Here is a 20,863-nt window from a genome sequence, read left to right as displayed (position 1 = left end):
GAAAGAAACAATGAATCCCTGTAGGATCGTACAAAAGTACTCATTTTCCTCCGTCACCATCTTCACGATGGATTAAAAATTGAATATCTCACTGAGAAAGATCCACAAGTTCTTTGGAAAAAGTTAACTGAAAGATATGATCATCAGAGGACTATAGTCTTCCCCAAAGCCCGTTATGAGTGGATGCACCTTCGTTTGCAACACTTTAAAACGGTTAGTGAGTACAATTCCGAATTGTTCAGAATATATTCAAAGTTGACTTTGTGTGGAGAAAAAATCACCGATGAAGATATGCTGGAAAAAACTTTCTCCACCTTTCATGCCTCGAATGTGCTCCTACAGCAGCAATATCGTAAGCGTGGTTTCAAAAAGTACTCAAAACTTATATCTTGCCTACTAGTTGCTGAACAAAATAATGAATTGTTGATGAAAAATCATGGATTACGTCTAACCGGTTCTGTACTATTGCCTGAAGCAAATGATACTACATTGCCTCAAGATAAGGACGTGGACGCGGATTTGGACGTGGACATGGACATAGACGTGTACGTGGAATAAATCATGGAAGAAATAATCAAAAAAGTTATCAACAACAAGGCAATAAATTCAAAAGGCACAAAGCAAACGAGAGTGGCAAATCTAAAAAGGAGTATGAAGAAAGTTGTTGTTTCATATGTGGAATGAAAGGGCATTGAGTGCGTACGTGTCGTACCTCAAAATATCTTGTGGATCTCTACCAGAGATCAATCAAGGGAAAAGAAAAATTGGAGACTAATTTTGCTGATTATGATGGTCCAATTGATGTGACCCATTTGAATGTCTCCAATTTCTTTACTGATCCAAATGGAAATATTGACCATTTGGTTGGGGGTGGTGTGATAGAAGATATAAATTAATTTACTAGTATTTATTTCATTTTAAAAATTCAGTTTGAAATATGTTTTTACTTTTCCGCACAAAAATAAAAAATAAAAAATAAAACTCTATTATACACCATTTATTTCATGATATTAAGTAATGTTTATTTCTTTAAATCTAAATTCAAGTTTTTTTTTTTTAAATTTTGTTTATTTTGTTATATTTATAGATTCATGATGGATAGTCAAAACACCTGTTTAATTGATAGTGCAACTACACATACTATTCTTCAAGACAAAAAAATACTTTTTGGACTTAATATTAGTTGAAAATAATGTTAACACGATATCGGGTGCGTCGAATATCGTTGAAAGCTCCGGAAGAGCTTGTATTATTTTAATACAAAATTATATATTCACGATGCACTTTATTCTAACAAATACAGAAGAAATTTGTCTAGTTTTAAAGATATTCGCTGCAATGAATATCACATTGAGACGATGCAAGAAAATATTGTTGAATATCTTTGCATCACTTCTTTTGTATCTGGCAAGAAGCAGATAAAAGAAAAATTTCATGCACTCCTGTCTGGCATGTATTTTACATTTATAAAAATGGTCGAATTAAATAATGTTACGAACCGAAAGTTCGTTGATTCAAAAAGTTTTATACTTTGGCATGATCGACTTGGACATCCAGGAGCCATAATGATGCGTTGAATAATAAACAACTCACATGAACATCCTTTAAAAAACCAGAAGATTCTTTTATCTAATGATTATCCATGTGTAGCTTGTTCGCAAGGCAAGTTAGTCATTAGACCTTCAACTACAAAGGTCAATATTGAATCTCCAACTTTCTTGAAAAGAAAACATGGATATATATGTGGTCAATACACCCACCATGTGAACCGTTTCATTACTTTATGGTATTAATTGATTCTTCTATAAGATGGTCACATGTTTGCCTACTTTTAACTAGGAATGTAGCATTTGCTAGACTATTTGCTCAAATCATAAAATTGCGAGCACAATTCCCCGATTACTCAATCAAGACTATTCGTCTTGACAATACTGGTGAATTTAGATCATAAGCATTTAATGATTATTGTATGTCAATTGGGATTGAAATTGAACATTCAATTGCACATGTTCATACACAAAATGGTTTAGCGGAATCGTTTATTAAATGTCTACAACTTATTGTTAGACCATTACTTATGAAAACAAAACTCCTAACTTCTGTTTGGGGTCATGCCATATTTCATGTTGTATCATTGGTTCGTATAAGACCAACTGTCTATCATCAATATTCACCTTTGCAACTTGCATTTGGTCATGAACCTGATATTTTTCACCTATGGATTTTTGGTTATGCTGTCTAAGTTCCTATTTCACCCCCCACAACGTACTAAAATGAGTCCCCAACGAAGATTTGAGATTTATGTGGGTTTTGATTCACCATCTATTATTAGATATCTTGAACCTTTAAGGGGTGACATATTTATTGCACGTTTTGCAGATTGTCATTTTGATGAAATAACTTTCCCAACTTTGGGAGGAGAAAAACTACATCGTGAAAAACAAGATAGAATTTCTTGGAATGAGACAACTCTATCTCACTTTGATCCCCACAACAATCAATGTGAACAAGAGGTTGAAAAAATCATTCATTTGCAAAGAGTTCCAATTCAACTACCTGATGTATTTATTGACACGAGAAAAGTGACAAAATCATATATTCCAGCAGAAAATATTTCAGCAAAAATTAATGTCCATGCAGAACAATCTGCTGTGGCAAATGAATCTCAAATACGCCAGAAGCGTGGTCGACCAGTTGGTTCAAAAGACTATGTACCTCGAAAAAGAAGAGTACAGGAGAAAAACCAACCAAAAACTTCAGAAGAAATCACATTAGAAAAGATTGATCAATCAAATATTAAATGTACGGTTCCTAAAGAACCAGAGGTATCCGAAAATAATGAGATCTCAATAAATTATATGATATCTGATAAATTATGGGAACGAAATAATATTGTTATAGACAATATTTTCACCCTTAACATGGCTCTTGATATTATGCAAAATGAGAATTCTGAATCACAGTCTGTTAATGACTGTCGAAATAGAAATGATTGGCCAAAATGGAAAGAAGCCATGCAGGCAGAATTGAATTCTTTGGAGAAACGAAAAGTGTTTGGACTAGTAGTTCGAACACCTAAAAATGTAATCCCTGTTGGATACAAATGGATTTTTGTACAAAAGAGAAATGAGAATATGAAATTACAAGATACAAAACCCGACTAGTGGCTCAAGGTTTCTCCCAAAGACAGGGAATTGATTATGAGGAAACATATTTTCCTGTAATGAATACCATCACTTTTAGGTTCTTAATTAGTTTGACCGTATCACAAGGGCTCGATATGTGCCTTATGGATGTAGTAACTACCTACCTATATGGTTCACTTGACAGTGACATATATATGAAAGTCCCTGAAAGATTTAAGGTGCCAGGAATAAATGATACATGTCCGAGAACTATGTTCTCAATTAAATTGCAAAAATCATTATATGGATTGAAACAATCCGGACGCATATGGTATAATCGCCTTAGCGAATATTTGTTGAAAGAGGGTTATAAAAATGACGATATCTGTCCATATATTTTCATAAAGAAAACAAATATTGGATTTTCAATTGTGGCAGTTTATATTGATGATTTAAATTTAATTGAAACTCCTGAAGAGCTCAACAAAATTGCAGATTATTTGATAAATGAATTTGAGATGAAAGATTTGGGAAAAACCAAATTTTGTCTTGGATTACAAATTGAACATTTTTCAAAGGGATTATTTGTTCGTCAATCTACTTATACAGAAAAAATCTTGAAACGCTTTTATATGAATAATGCACATCCATTGCCATCACCTATGGTTGTTCGAACACTTGATGTGAAAAAAGATCCATTTCGTCCACTTGAAGATGGAGAAAAGATTCTTGGTCCTAAAGTACTATACCTTAGTGCAATTGGAGCATTAACTTATCTTGCAAATTGCACTCGACCTGACATAACTTTTTCTGTAAATCTCCTTGCAAGATATAGTTCTACACTAACTCAAAGGCATTGGAATGGTGTTAAACATATTTTTCGTTACCTAAAAGGTACTATTGATATGGGACTATTTTATTCTTAAAAGTCAGGATTTGCTTTAGTGGGATATGCAGTACAGGTTATCTCTCCGATCCACATAAAGTTAAATCACAAACAGAATATGTGTTTACACGTGGAGGAACAGCTATATCATGGAGATCTGTGAAACAATCTTTAACAACAACATCCTCAAATCATTTTGAGATTATTGCAATCCATGAAGCAGGGCGAGAATGTGTATGGTTGAGGAATATGACCCATTATATCCAATCATCATGTGGATTGATTTCAACACAAGATAGTCCAACAATTTTGTTTGAAGATAATACAGCTTGTATCGCACAACTCAAGGAAGGCTATATCAAAGGCGACAGGACGAAGCATATTTTTCCAAAATTCTTTCATACACATGAATTTCAGAAGAATGGTGATATTGATATTCAACAAATTCGCTCAAGTGACAATGTGGCTGATCTATTCACAAAAGCGTTGCCAACATCTACATTCAAGAAATTAGTTCACGAGATTGGAATGCGTCGACTCAAATATTTTTAGTGATCAAAATCAGGGGGAGTCGCTGTACTCTTTTTCCTTCGTTTAGGTTTTGTCCCATTAGATTTTTCTAGCAAGATTTTAATGAGGCAACATTTAATTTTAATACTCCAAAATAACTGTACTATTTTTCCTTCGTTTGATTTTTTTCCATTGGGTTTTTATCAAACAAGGTTTTAACGAGGTAGATATTTTGTAATATGTCATTCAAGGGGGAGTGTTGTAAATGGAAAGTCCATTAAAGTTTATTGGTGAATGACATTTATACCCCTGTAGCCCTAGAAATTATTACCATTGTATCCCTAATTCTTACCTATAAATATAGGACTTTGGTTTTCAATAATATACACAAAAAGTTTATTGAGTTTTCTCTATTCTTTTTTCCTCTCATTTTATAACAACCACAACAAATTTACAATTATATTCATAATCCAATAAAAACTAAAAATGAAAAAAAAAATGTGGTGTACTTATCATCCTAAGATTACGTCTCATTTTTTCATCCTTTAAACATTTTCACTAATTCTAAAATAAGAATTTGCAGTATCTTTTCGTTACAGAAATTTTGCACCACGATGGTGTTTTTAATTGCTTTTAACGAGATTTTAATTGTAACAATATATGTTGAATTTTTTAAAATAAATTTAGACCATCTGTAGGAAGATTCCATATTTAACTTCCCATCATCCTCTCTCTTTTTTCTCAATGTTTTATGGTTTTGGTGTGTTATAGATGGAGAGAAATTCATATACCTGCATATACAAAAATTCGAGGAAATTGACAGATCTCATATACCAAAATCCACGAAAGCTAAAACATAAGTTCATAATTTTCCATGCTTGTTTAAAATCATAATAAATCTATTTGACTTAAGAAAAAATAAGATCCTTAATTTTCAAACTTAACAAATAAATTGAAAAAATGAATTCATTTACAGTAAGGAAAAAAATTATCTTGCCGCCGTGAAGGAAGGCAAAAGTTGTCGGAAAAATTATGAACAATGAAATGTTGCACTACAATTTTCTTATTTACTAAAATATCCATAAGTAAAATTACATAATTAGAATTCTAATATACTTTTTAATTAAATAAATTATTATTACACCACAAATGTAAAACTTAATTTCTTTCTTCATTTTTTCCTTACATTTCATTGTTCATAATTTTTTCGACGGCTTTTGAATAGAAAATCGTTGTCAGGGACAATGTGCTACTCAATGAAAGGTTAAAAATAAGCCTACAAAGAAAAATGTCGAGAAAATGAGTATGTCAATACCTTTAATATAATTAATTAAAATACGGCATACTATGGACTTCGACGGACTGAGACGAGAAACATTTTTGTCAATTGGCGTTTGAAACCCATGATATCAGACCTTTGTTTGGCACAAATTGTAGTTAGATCACCTTTAAATGTCTCGTGTCTTCGAGAAAGACGATGGAGAAATAATCAATGAGAGGGTAGGAAGACGCTGCTGAAGAAGATCATATTTTTTTGAAGTGTTCAAAAAAGGCGAAATTCCTCCAAATTTAGGAGCTATAGGGCAAATTGAGAAGATCAATGGCCAATAAACCTTCATCCTCGTCCCTTCCTTCCATCAATGAAGACATCGCTGCCGTAGAGGAAGTGCCGCTATACGGGTCCGAATCGGGCTGGGTGGAGGCCCGAACCCACTGCGATCACCTTGCTTCTTTGTCGCAGGATCTTACTCATATTCCAACACCGGATACTCAATGCAATAGGTCCGCCTTCTTAAATTCTAGATCCTCTTTTTTAATTACGAGTCTCTATCTTCATGAGAACAGTACATTGGTATATTGAATGTTTCCAAGAAAAGTGCGATAACCTAGCAGTTAATTTTTGAACTGACACGTCTAATTGGCATATGGCAATTTAGAATTTCATGGTCTTAGTTGATGAATATAGGAAGGAAAGGCAATTCTCAAACCGATGTATACATTAGAGTTTTATATATGTTTTGAAGCCCCTTTTGCCTATCTGTCGTCAATGTCCACCCACTCCCCTTGCCCATTTCAATGTCCTCTGCAAGATACTTCATGAACCATCTCCAAGCTAGCGTGTTCTCCTTTTGTACAACAGCTTACACCACTGGGTAGATACAATCTTTAGCATCCTGTCCTACTGCTTTTAACGTAATTCCATCGAAACAACCCAGCAAATAGTACCCATCAACACCAACCACTTCCTTCAACCACTTGTAAACCCGACTCTGTAGGCCCTGAAGCATATGGATATGCCTCGGAAAACTTGCTCATTCAGGACTATCATTACAGTTGATCCAGGGTTCGTCCTAAGTACCTCCGCATCATATCTCCTCAAATGCCCGAATTGTTCCTCAATTGTACCAAACAACAATTTCTCGGCATATTTCCTCATCTTACAAGTCACATTTCTACTGTTCTCCATCTTCAGTTTATCATTCACAATCGCCAACTAGACTTTGTTTTCCAATCAGGATTTGCCTTAAACTTTGAATATATCGATGTGTCAAGAAGATATAGTTGCAATGTCTGTTATATTGGCTCGGTGTGCATGTGTGCTCGGGGTGTAAGACTTCACTTGAACTATCCCCCCATCTCATTCAACTTTGATACCCTTATCCTCTAGTTACACCCAAATTTGCAAATTCCTTGAGCTCTTTTTCTATCATTACTCTTGAACTTGACATTATATCCATACAAAGCACAATAATTTCTCACTGCATTTCGAAATTCTTGCATTGACCAAAGTAGCTGTCTGACCTCATACTGTGGATCCCTCATGCTGTGTCAGCCAAAAGTTCTGCAAAGCAAAAGCCAACCCCTTTGTCTGATGAACAATCCAACAACTTTACCTCTGTTTACTCCCTCCATTCGTGCAAATTTAAACCTCCTTCAGATGTGCTCTTATCCAAATCAGCAGGCTATTTTCGAATTTTCATTGCTGCGGATTTGGGGGTTAGGATTTGTGACGTGGTTGGGCAGGATGGTGGGTTTAGGGGGTTCAAAATCATCTGAAGTTGGGGAAGAAAGATGATCCATTTTCTGGCAATCGTGATTTAGGGTTCCTTTTTTGGGGGAATATTGATTTGGGTTTATCTAAATTAGGGGTTTTGTTTTGGTTTGCAAGAGTTGAAATCGTTTTTTTCTGGAACACGCCTTTACGCTGCAGTAATGAAGCCACTGTCAACTGCCAACTAGGATTCCGTCTTGCCAACTCAGTTGAAATTTGAACTTTGGGTGGCGAGTGATAGATGGAGGGGCTATTTTGTAAGTTCAGTGACTAGTCAGAAGAATCACAAAGTAGAGTGACTATAACATAACATTATACCTAGTTCAGTGATTAATGAAACTTTTTACTCTTGATTCATGCCTAATCACAAACTTTTTACCCGACAGTGTGATATATCTCAAAAATTCTATTATCCAACTGCAAGAAATGAAGTTAGAACATGAATTGGACAGATTGTAAGATTTGCACTGGCATAATAACGTAAAGAGCATCTTTGCAAGCTTTGAAATGGGACTCCATAAAGTAAATTGAAAATTTTGTTTAATTTTTCATCTGATTATTTACTGACTAATTTTAGATCTTAGTTTCATACTGGCAGTCTGCGCTTAAGGTGTGTCTGAAGCATGGAAAACCATGAGATGTGTTCATCAGATAGACTTGAATTTGTGTTATCTGGTTTAAATGCAATAGAATGAACAAATTTAAGTGATATATATGTTTCATAAAGTTGAATCTTTTATCACCACTGCTCTTATTTTTTTCCACCATTTCCATTGTTAACTTACGATGACTGAATGAGAATCCATCAATTTTGTCTTTGATTGCAGAATCTAAACTAAATTTCAAACTTTTCTTTAATGCTTTGCTTCTCTGATATCAAGAAATTAAAACTTTTTCTAACCGAGCTTTGATGAGTTGATTCCATCCTTATCTCGTTTTTTAAGAGTATAAATTTCCAAACGCAATTCATGATTTGAGGTTCTCCAATATTTGGACCTCTAGAGTAGAAAAGTTTCCACACCCAGGCTTTTCTGTGAATTAAATTGCACTATGTATTCTAGATTGTTGCGTTCTGTTGATTTTTGTGCTATTTATGAACTTTTTGTTGTCAACCTTGAAGAGCTAACATGTTTTCTGACTGTAACAATGTCATGAAGGTGCCAACATCCCAATGAGAATTGGCTATGCTTATGCTGCAAAGATGTCCTTTGCAGCCGTTTTGTGAACAAGCACATGCTCGAGCATTATCATCAGAGTAACCATTGTCTGGCACTAAGCTATAGGTTCTTGCGAGTTTCTTTTCCTTTTATTTGTTGGTCAAAAAACTATATTATTCGTCTCTTGTTCCTTTTTCATTACTTAACCTGATCAGTCTGCGGCTTGTACTTGGAACAGTGATTTATCAGTGTGGTGTTTCTCATGTGATGCTTATCTCGACGCTCAAGTGATATTGTCCCTGCGCCCCGCTTACGAAACTGCGTACTTACTGAAATTTGGTGAAGCTCCACCACTTCGGAGTTGACTTGAAAGGGCTAGTGCTCAGCTTTATGTAATTTTTATGGTCTCTGTTTCTATCTTCCATTGCCCTTCTCGGAAGAGGGCGAAGGGAATGTGAAAGGAGTCAAGTACCGACTTTTGAATGTTTCTGGTTATCAAAGTGTAATGTTTAAGAAAAAAGAAAATGGTATTTCACATATTATCATTTGAATTATTTACTTGCAGAATTAAGCAACGCAACTGTGATTTGATGACTATCTTGTTGAGTTTTGGAAGTGATTTCACATACGAATTTTCAGTTTCTGCTTTTGTGGGATGGATATAGTGAATGACAGTTGATTTTCATGAATGAATTTACGAACTCTATTTTGTAATGATTTGTACAATTAGTAACAAAATTTTTCTTGAAGTCCAGCATCTGTATTGGATGTTCTTAACAAGAGAGAGAAGCAAACAAGAATTCGTCAATCAAATTGAAACTGGTTAGTGACCAACTAGAGCTACAAATTTCAATGGAGAACATCCAATGCTTTATATGTATTGCTTTAATCTCATCTAATAATTTCTGTATGAAACTCGTACAGATACAGTGTATCAGAAATAATAGCTCTACAGCATGTCCAGATTATGTCCTCATGGCGGACATGTTTAGTAAGGTAGATTGATGGTAATGACAGCATTAAAGTCCAAAAAGAAGCAAAATTTCTGTTCATTGAATTCTTGAAATTTGTCCAATAATGCTTAGATGCTCATAGGGGATGTTAATTTGGAGATCTATTCAACAATCATTGTCGTTCCGACTTTCTCTAAGTTCGCCATGTATGTCATGTAAATAGTCCACAGGTAAGAAATCGAGTTGCTCACTAATGGCTGCCACATTGAAAACACAATAACAACCATGGGTTTAATTGGAGACACATATAATCCATAACGAAGAGGCAAAACCAACAAAGGAAAAAAAAAAAATCAGTTGCAAAGCAATTAGTCTTTTCGAATATGGAGGATCTCACCTGTAAATATACTGGGATGAATTTGAAAGTCACAAAATCACATACAGGCCCCCACGAATCATTGTTGGGATCAAATCACGCTTCAATCTAGCGACAATCTCAGAATCACTTTCACCTGAGTATTGCAAACAAGAGAGGAAGTACTCCATGAAAATAAGCTATACGATACACATACAACATGAGTAGCTCTTGAGTAAAATGCAGCAGATATAATCCTCAAACTGCTATAAACTGTGTCCTATAATGTATCTATAATATCGATTTAACGATATGTAACAGCAAGATATATGCGACATGGTTTGTACACACTATATTATGGCTGAACTCAGGTTAGCTCTTCATAGCCATTATGAAAGGTTAACATTGACAAGATAAGATTGGTTTTTACATCACAAAATAGCGCTAAAATGGAAAATACGTAGAATACAAGATTGCATTGCGAACATAAAAGTGAAGACACAATACCTTGTAAAGCTGCATTAACAGAGAAGAAAATAAGTCATTGCAGGTCCATAGACTGTCTGCCCCAAAGCTATTTTCTTAAACGTCGAAAGAAGATCATGCTTAGGAAATGATCTTGATACAAAGTTGAACCAATAACGTAATGAAGGCCCTAATATCACTATTCCATAACCAGCCATCCGTAACGTCCTCACCAAATCATATCCCTCTGTTTATTCCCCCAAAATTGTCTGTACAAGATTTTATAATCAGACAGGTTGATGTAAATTAAAGAGATATTAAGGGATAACATGTTCTTCTTCGTAGAAGGTAAGACACTAAATGGTTAGGGAAAGTCCAATATAAAAGAATGTATTCTTAAATTTATAATACCAGTATTCAACTTAAGAACGGTTATAATTATATAGCATCAAATGAATATTAAAAATAACATCCGGTTTGCAGTCATAAGAAATTCTACTCTCAGTTAAATACAAATGTTCAACGGTTAAAAAAAAATCGAAGCTTTCAAATTAATTCACCATCATCAACCCTAAAGGGAAGCACAGTGGTCAGGTCTTGAATTTACTCCCAATAGTCATCAGTTCGAGTCCCCTTAAGCCCATTGAGGTGAATAGCCGACTGTAAATTTCAAGCCCATAGGATTAATCGAGGTGTACGTAAACTGACACCATCATCATTGATTCATTATCATCTTTATCACTACCAACATCATCAGTATAATACCAGCATTCAACTTAAGAATGGTTATAATTATATAGCATCAAATGAATATTAAAAATAACATCCGGTTTGCAGTCTTAAGAAATTCTACTCTCTGTTAAATACAAATGTTCAATGGTTAAAAAAAATAAATTGAAGCTTTCAAATTAATTCACCATCATCAACCTTAAAGGAAAGCATAGTGGTCAGGTCTTGGATTTGCTCCCAATGGTTATCAGTTCGAGTCTCCTTAAGACCACTGAGGTGAGTAGTCGACTATAAATTTCAGGTCCCATGGGAATAGTCGAGGTGTGCATAAGCTGACACCATCATCATTATCATCTTTATCACTACCAACATCATCAGCGAATGACATCATCTCCATATCTCATTCAATAACAAAAGTTCGACCATTCCAAAAAGTCATCTCCTGCCACATTCACATTACAGTTAATTCAAGTAGTTTTCTTGATGCCTTAATAGAAGACAGATATTACTATACAACTATAGTCATTTTACAATTGTTATTATAATTGAATTTATTAGGCTACAAAAATTGGTTAGTTTAGAATCCAGTACAAAGAGAAAAACAAAAACCATTAACAGAATATTACTCTTTAACATGTAATCTTTCATGTGTGGTGTGGAAAAGGGGAAAAACAATTGCTAAACAAATTGTTGAATTTTCACTTCCCTTCGTAAGTTTTCTTCTTTTCAAATGATTCATTCATTTATTATTCTGCTACATAGTTCGTACTTTAATTTACTTTATCTTCATTTGATCTGCCAAATGGACAATGAAAATTTGGTTTGTTTACTAATTAGCAGGGTAGTAACATTAAACATGTAATTTGAAACATAAATGAAGTTCTTGTTGTTTCTAGAGTTTGACGTTACTCTTTCGAAACCAATCCGACAGAATCACCCTAATGTAAGAAATGATTAACAGGATCCAAAATGTAATTCGAGCCCACCGACTTCACGATGTTTCCTTAAAACGAATTTGCTGCCTTCAATGGTGCTAAAGGCGTCCAACAATCGTTTTCCAGAATAGAACGAATTTTCGTCTCCTACGGAAGCAGCACTGCAATCTGCAGGAGTTCCAACGAACTCAACGAAATGTGTTTTACTTCGAGACAATATCAGAAAGAGAGAGGGGAATGAGATTTAAAGCACAGAAAGTTTGCAATGAAAATGGTGTAAATTTTCTGGTAGAGAGACAGGTTATTTATAGATTTATTCGTAGCCATTCGAACAGTCATCACCTTTTAGACAAACCTCAAAAACCCGAACAGACATGCTATTCTTAAAAGTCGCGTCTGTTAAGTCGGTTAACAGTCGACTGTTTGGTCGGTAAACAGACGACTGTTAAAAAACACCTGGAATAAACCAAAAATTTAAATTTCATAATGTACCCAAGAATTTGATTATTTACAATTTGACCCAAAATTTTGTCCAAAAAGTTAATATAGTGCAAAGGTCCACCCGCACCCGAACCGGACCGGACTCGGACATGGGCACGTGCTCGTGCCGTGTCGTGCCGAGTCAAGCCGGCCGGTCCGACGGACGACGGCGCGCACGTGTGGGTTTATAACCGAACCCAATAGGATATAGATCTTCCCCCTTCCAAAGACTATTGGTACCCCTTGGGGCCCAAACCCAATTCCAAATTTCCACCTTATAAACCATACCAAAGTTTCCTAACTTTCCTACGTGGGATAAGTGTTTGAAAAATCAAATTCTTCCATAATACTTAGTTTATGTGGGTTACTTTAACACTTAATATTTCATTCAATTTTAAATGGTTTTCGACAAATAAATATATCACGTTAATCATCTCGCGGAGTAGAACGTGAATATACTAGGTCCCGTATTAATTAAGAGGTGGGTCCTACTGAAATTTGGGCTCAAAGTTGACCCATTTCATAACCATTTTTCCAACAATCCCTCACATGAATGAAATATGTTGACCTTATTCTAAACGATAACATCTGATATGTTTTTCAAAAAAAAAAAATTGAAGAAGACTGCATCGGGATAAGTAGTCAATGACTTTGAACTTTCTCTAGTAAAATCTATCGGATTTCCTTAGCCAATCAGTAGCAAGTTGTTTTGAACAGTCAGCCGTTTATGGAAACCTAAACAATAGAAGTTACACAATTTTCTTCGAACACAGTTGGTTCTCACGTTTGTGTCCATTTTGGTCTTGGACACCTCCTGGTTCATGAGTGGTTTTTAGAGAATTCATCATCACCTAATTCTCTTAGAAGCGGCCCCTTCTCACTCACATAAGTGATTTCCATAAAGAATATTCTGCTATACTCCACTTGAACGAATCAAGATATAGAAATCATTAAAAGTGTATCTTAACCTATTTCACGACAACTGGGCACTGGCTCATCATAGGAATGGGTAAAAGTAAAATCTTCCCAGTGCGTACTAAGTTTTTCACAGTTCGGTTGTCTCATTGAACCTAGATCTTAGGATCTCCAGTCAACTAGGTTGGGTTGCCACCATGGAAACTTTTGATTATTTTATTAGTTTTAATCCCATCCCCTTCGATGAACTTTCTACTTGCTCTCTTGTTAAATTTTTAGTTTGCTGATCCACAATATTCTCTTTTGATTTCACATACTCTATAGAAATAATGCCTGTAGAGAGCAATTGTCTAACAGTATTGTGTCTACGACGTATATGTCGAGATTTACCGTTATACATTACATTTTGTGCCCTACCAATTGCTAATTGACTATCGCAATGGATACATATAGCAGACACAGGTTTTGTCCAACATGGAATATTTTCTAGAAAGTTTCGTAGCCATTCGGCTTCTTCTCCGGCTTTGTCTAATGTAATGAATTTAGATTCCATTGTTGATCTAGGTATACATGTCTGTTTTGAAGATTTACATGATATTACAGCACCTCCAAGTGTAAAGACATATCCACTTGTTGATTTGGAGTTTTTAGTATCTGATATCCAATTTGCATCACAGTATCCTTCAAGTACTGCTGGATATCTCGAATAGTGCAATCCAAAATTTTGGGTATGTTTTAAATACCCTAAAACTCTAACAATAGCCTTCCAATGATCAGTGCTTGGATTACTTGTATATCGATTTAGTCTACTAATTGAATAGGCAATATCAGGTCGAGTGCAATTCATGACATACATTAAACTGTCAATAATACGAGAGTATTCCAATTGAGACTTACTATCACCAGTATTGAAAACAAGATGCATACTAATATCCATAGGTGTTTTCATAGGAATTATATCATATTTCTTGAATTTATCAATAATTTTCTCAATGTATTGTGATTGAGATATTATGAGACCATCAGATGTTCTAGAAATTTCAATTCCTAATATAACATCAGCCACATCTAAATCATTCATTTCAAATTTACTTGTTAGCATCCTTTTTGTAGTTTGAATTATGGTATCATTGTTACCCATAGTCAACATGTCATCTACATATAAACATACCATGACATATTCATTTGGAGTGTTTTTGACATAAACACATTTGTCACACTCGTTAATTTTGAAACCATTTGACATCATAACCATGTCAAAATTTTCATGCCATTTCTTAGGAGCTTGCTTTAATCCATATAGTGATTTAACAAGTCGACACAATTTCTTTTCTTGTCCTGAGACCACAAATCCTTCAGGTTGCTCCATATAAATTTCTTCATCTAATTCCCCATTCAAAAATGCCGTTTTAACATCCATTTGATATATATCCAAACCATTTAATGCTGCTATTTCAATAAGCATACGTATGGAAGTGATTCTTCTCACAGGAGAATAGGTATCGAAATAATCAAGACCTTCTTTTTGTTTGTAACCTTTAGCGACAAGTCTTGCTTTGTATTTGTCAATTGATCCATCTGCTTTCATTTTCATTTTGAAAATCCATTTACATCCCAAAGGCTCATTACCGGGAGGGAGGTCTACTATTTCCCAAGTATGATTTTGTAGTATGGATTCAATTTTACTATGAACACTTCTTTCCAATATGAAGCTTCGGTTGATGACATAGTTTCTTTAAAACTTTGAGGTTCATTTTCTAACAAATATGTTAGAAAATCAGGCCCAAAGGAGGTTGACGTCCTAGCCCTCTCACTTCGTCTAGGTTGTTCATTTATAGATTCTTGATCTATAGTCTCTTCGTTTTCACGAGATCTCTTTTGTGAATTTGATTCACCTTGCATGTTATAAGAAAAAGTATTTTCGAAAAATATAGCATCCATTGATTCAATAATCGTATTAACATGCATATCAGGTATTTCCTTGATTCAATAATCGTATTAACATGCATATCAGGTATTTCAGACTTATATACCATAAATCTGCACGCATTACTATGGTAGGCATAACTAATGGATACACAATCAATGGTTTTAGGTCCTATTTTAACCCTTTTAGGTTTAAGAACTACTACCTTAGCCAAACATCCCCATACTTTCAAGTATTTATAATTAGGTTTGTGACATTTCCATACTTCATAAGGTATCTTTTGCGTTTTTTGATGTTGTAGTTTGTTAAGAATATAGTTGGCAGAAAGCAAGGCTTCCCCCCACAAGTTCTGCGGTAATCCAGAACTTATTAACATAGCATTCATCATCTCCTTCAATGTTCGATTTTTGCGTTCAGCAATACCATTAGATTAAGGAGAACAAGGCACGGCAGTTGATGAATAATTCCGTGTTCCGAACAGAATTTCTCAAATGGTGAATTATATTCACCACCTCTATCACTTCTTATGGCCTTAATCTTTTTGCTAAGTTAATTTTCAACTTCTAACTTGTAGTGTTTAAACACTTCAATTGCTTCGTCTTTGCTTTTGAGCAAATACACAGGAATATCGAGTACAATCATCGATAAAAGTGATAAAGTACTTATTACCTCCCCTAGTTTAAACAAATTTTAAATCACATATGTCAGTGTGAATTAAATCTAGGGGTTCGATACTTCTTTCAACAGAACGAAAGGGTAGACATGACATTTTGACTTCTACACATATATCACATTTGTGATTAGGATTTAAATCACACTTTGGTAATAAATCTAATTTGATTAGTCTACACAAAGTGTTATAATTTATATGTCCTAATCGTTCATGTCAAATGTTAAATGACTCAAGCAAGTAAGAAGAAGATGTATTCTTATTCATAATTGGAAGTACAACAGTCATTATATTCAACTTAAAGAACCCCTCATTCAGGTAGCCCTTTCCTACAAACATTTCATTCTTTAAGAGTACAAATTTGTCTGAGACAAATACTAGTTTAAACCCGTTCTTACTTAGTAGAGAACCAGATACCAAGTTTTTCTAATATCGGGCACATGAAGAACATCATTCAAAGTGAGCTCTTTTCCACTTGTCATTTTCAGTACTATCTTCCCATGTCCTTCTACTTTGGAAGATGACGAGTTTCCCATGTAGAGATGTTCATCATGATCCATCGCTTTGTAGGGAGAGAACATCCCGCGGTTTGAGCATATGTGACGAGTAGCTCCAGTATCCACCCACCACTCCTTAGTGTTTTCAATTAAGTTGCATTCAGAGACGATCACAGAAATATTCATGTCTTGTACCTTATCAGTGAGGTTCTCATGTTCTGTTACATTGGCCTGGTGAGCTTTTCCCTTTACATTCTTTGGCTTTCGACAATTCTTGGATCGATGTCCTGCCTTGCCACAATTGTAACAGTTGCCTTTAAACTTTTTAGCAGTTTTTGAAGAGCCAATTTGTCCTTCCCCATTATACTTCCTCTTTATGCTAGTTTTGAAGCCTCCTTCTACAATGTTGACTTTTGATTCCATCGAATGAGATGCACTGTTCCTTTTTTCAGTTTTGCGATTGTCTTCTTCTATTCTCAATCGGACAATGATATCTTCAAGTTTCATTTCCTTCCGCTTGTGCTTCAGGTAATTCTTGAAATCTTTTCATGAAGGTGGTAATTTCTCAATCAGTGCAGCGACTTGAAATGATTCACTTAGTTTCATTCCTTCGGCATGGATGTCGCTAAGTATGATTTGAAGTTCTTGAACTTGGGATATAACAGTCTTGTTGTCAACCATTTTATAGTCCAAAAAATGACCGACAATGAATTTCTTCGTGCCGACATCTTCGATTTTGTACTTTGTGTCCAAAGATTCCCATAGTTCTTTTGTGGACTTAGCATTGTAGTACACATTATATAATGTGTTATCCAGTCCATTAAGTACATAATTTTTGCACAAGAAATTAGAATGCTTCCATGCATCAACTGTAGGTGGGAGGGGAGGGGACGAGGGTATGGCTAAGAAACTGAATTTCCAAAAACAATTTACATCTTAAAATGAAATCATTTCTTCAACTTAGTCTGATATGTGATGGATATATATAGGGAAATGTAAAATCTATAATGCACTTGCTATTCATGAAGATTAGTAGATGTGCAACTAAACACAACACCATCAGATTGCAGAGATGGAAGTGTATATACGTTGTAACATCTCACGAATTTGTTTCTTCATACACAAAATTGCACATTTCTTATCTTAGAGCACAATTTGACTGTTGGCCTCTTCCTCACACGATGTATAGCATTAGCTTCTAGTTTCAATTTAACCTAACCGTAACAAAAACATTACAAGCAAATAGGAAAACCGCATACAGAGTGCAAGCATGCCTATTTGAAATTTGAAAATTACAAAAGCCATTGACCTTCTTAAGATATTAACACCCAAAATGTCAGTAGAAGGTCCTTGATTACAATGAAGTATCCAATACGTTCAGTTGCTCGTATTCTCCGATTAATATCTCATATGACCTCAAAACATGTATTTAACATCAGAGTACAGAGGATGGACTCTAATATGAACATTAGGGATTCCCTTTAAAATTTTGACACAACCTTCTAACTGATTTGTTGAGTTGAAGAAAAACATGATGTTTAAGAATTTTTGTTTGGGCAGTTCATATCTCTTTTTCCAAATTCAACAAGTGCATGTAGCTCATATAAAAATGGTATCAACATCTTTAATTTCTTCCTCATAAATCCCATAGAAACCTTCTCCAACTTAAGAATTTATCCAAAAAAATGGTGCTAAAGGCGTCCAACAATCATTTTTCAGGATAGAATGAATTTTCGTCTCCTACGGAAGCAGCACTGCAATCTGCAAGAGTTCCAACGAACTCAACGAAATGTGTTTTACTTCGAGACAATATCAAAAAGAGAGAGAGGGGAATGAGATTCAAAGCACAGAAAGTTTGCAATGAAAATGATGTAAATTTTCTGGTAGAGAGGCATGCTATTTATAGATTTGTTCGTGGCCATTCGAACAGTCATCACCTTTCAGACAAATCTCAAAAACCCGAACAGACATGTTGTTCTTAAAAGTCGCGTCTGTTAAGTCGGCTAACAATCGACTGTTTAGTCGGTAAACAGACGACTGTTAAAAAAACCTGGAATAAACCAAAAATTTTAATTTTATAATGTACCCAAGAATTTGATTATTTACAATTTGGCCCAAAATTTTGTCCAAAAAGTTAATATAGTGCAAAGGTCCTCCCGCACCCGAATCGGACCGGACTCGGACATGGGCACGTGCTCGTGCCGAGCTGGCCGGTCAGACGGACGGCGGCGACGGCGTGCACGTGTGGGTTTATGATCGAACCCAATAAGATATAGGTCTTCCCTTTTCCAAAAACTATTGATACTCCTAAACTCAATTTCAAACTTCCACCTTATAAATCACACCAAAGTTTCCTAACTTTCTTATGTGAGATAAATGTTTTGAAAATCAAATTCTTCCATAATACTTAGTTTATGTGAGTTACTTTAACACTTAATAGTTCATTCAATTTTAAATGATTTTCGACAAATAAATATATCACATTAATCATCTCGCGGAGTAGAACGTGAATATACTAGATCCCGTATTAATTAAGAGGTGGGTCCTACTGAAATTTGGACTCAAAGTTGACCCATTTCATAACCATTTTTCCAATAGTTCTGTCAGAATTTTCCTAGATGGAAAATTAACTTTCATCAACAAGAAAAAAATATTTTAAGATTTACTTTTTCGATTTTTTTGTGAGTACCTGGGAGGATAAATCGCCAACGGTGTAAATGAGAGCGGAGGTGATGCTTTTGGTGATAATAGGCCTGGATTTGACCATCCCCAAGTACCATCCAAATAGCGGGAACTTTGAAGACGATGATTTCCTTGAAAAAATTATGGTGGAAGCCGAAATCTCAAGCTCCTTGGCCCTTGAAAAAATAGAATGGGAAAAATGGGAGCACGATTTCGATAATTGGTGTTGGTTTAGGAGAATATTCGGTGCTCCGATTGAATGCCGGTGGCTCTGGCGTAGATTGTGTGTGGAGGCATTTCTTGTAAAAGCGGCAGCCATGGTTGACAGCTCCCTTATTTTGCACAAATCAAATGTGATTGCGGGAGTGGAAACCAAATCGACTTCTTCGTTGCTTCATGAATTAATTTTTCTTAACATGCCAAGTTTTGATCATTAAAGTCCTGTTTGAGTCACATTATTTATTCATTAAAATGAAAAATATGACCGTTATCCATCACCATCATATTTGACTTTTTATTTTTTGTTTGATCATAACGATTATATTTTTCATTCTCATTTTTATAATAACGTGGCTCAAACGGGAGCTAAATTTTATAAAATTTCTCGTTTTTTGTGTCGAAATAATTAACTTGACAGATTCATCACCTTTAGATGTCCAACCATGGAATCGATTTACATAAGCGATAGTTTTTTATTGCTCATTATAATTTGACAAAGGTCGCTAGTTGCTAACTATATTTTAAGTTGGTTGAGTTTTGATTACCAAACTCCTTAAAGTGATGCTGAGACGACATAGAAACATAGGTTTTGTTTATTTTATGTGTTTAATGTCGTGTCTTCATGTATTTAAAAATTCTTTTTCTAACTAAACATTTTATTGAATTATTTAACTGATGGAATATAACATGGGACACAAACAAATCAAACTCGATAACCATTCACTACTAGTAATTTTACTTATATTCTGTTTACTTGAATAACTATGCTTTGAATTGATTTCACTTAAAATGACTTCATCTGAACATAACCATTTGAGATGTCATGCCCTTTTTCAAATATCTTATATTATAAGAGACATACACAAAGAATAAAAAATAGTGCAAAAATAAAATTATCATAGAATAAATTAACTATCTTCTACACATGTAGTATGATCTTCTGTCCATGAAACAAAAAGTTTGAAATATTTTATTTCAAAATGCCAGAAGTACAGATAACGGGCAAAACCTTTATGAATTTTGCTAGTTGTACAATCGGGGTTGACAACTTATTCACAAGAGGGGATCCACAATTTTTTTATTCATCGTGGGCCCCACTCTCATATATGTGGTTGTCAATTAGGATTATTAATTTCGATTGTACATGTTGCATGATCGATTTTCAATGTTTATGCTTGATTTTTATTAAAGAAAATATAATAAAAAATTATTAATAATAGGGATCATCGTAGTCAAGGTGCTTGAGTCAAAGCTAGTTGGAGTCAATTGACTATAGGGCAGTCGTATTTGAACATCAACTCCCGTA

The 20,863-nt window shown here is 34.7% G+C and overlaps 1 protein-coding gene and 1 pseudogene across 1 annotated transcript; one reads left to right on the top strand and one right to left on the bottom strand.

Annotated features, from left to right (window-relative positions):
* The first annotated feature begins 5,855 nt into the window (after positions 1-5,855).
* Positions 5,856-9,368, top strand: LOC111394637 (histone deacetylase 6). The gene is made up of 3 exons (XM_023020548.1): positions 5,856-6,303; positions 8,731-8,856; positions 8,969-9,368. Exons 1-3 carry the CDS (start codon positions 6,122-6,124, stop codon positions 9,093-9,095), a joined length of 435 nt encoding a protein of 144 aa, XP_022876316.1. The 5' UTR covers positions 5,856-6,121; the 3' UTR covers positions 9,096-9,368.
* Positions 9,369-9,534: 166 nt separating this feature from the next.
* Positions 9,535-19,740, bottom strand: LOC111394636 (annotated as a pseudogene).
* Positions 19,741-20,863: the final 1,123 nt, after the last annotated feature.

Source organism: Olea europaea, chromosome 5 (assembly GCF_002742605.1).
Source record: "Olea europaea var. sylvestris chromosome 5, O_europaea_v1, whole genome shotgun sequence".
Classification (NCBI taxonomy): Eukaryota; Viridiplantae; Streptophyta; class Magnoliopsida; order Lamiales; family Oleaceae; genus Olea; species Olea europaea.
The sequence above is the reverse complement of the archived record's forward strand: the minus strand, read 5'-3'. Positions and strand labels throughout refer to the sequence as shown.

Excerpts from the sequence above, each read along its gene's own strand:
- LOC111394637 (XM_023020548.1), top strand. The coding sequence starts at position 6,122 with ATGGCCAATAAACCTTCATCCTCGTCCCTTCCTTCCATCAATGAAGAC. Across the intron at positions 6,304-8,730 it reads CCGGATACTCAATGCAATAG|GTGCCAACATCCCAATGAGA; the intron begins GTCCGCCTTCTT and ends AATGTCATGAAG. Across the intron at positions 8,857-8,968 it reads TGTCTGGCACTAAGCTATAG|TGATTTATCAGTGTGGTGTT; the intron begins GTTCTTGCGAGT and ends TACTTGGAACAG.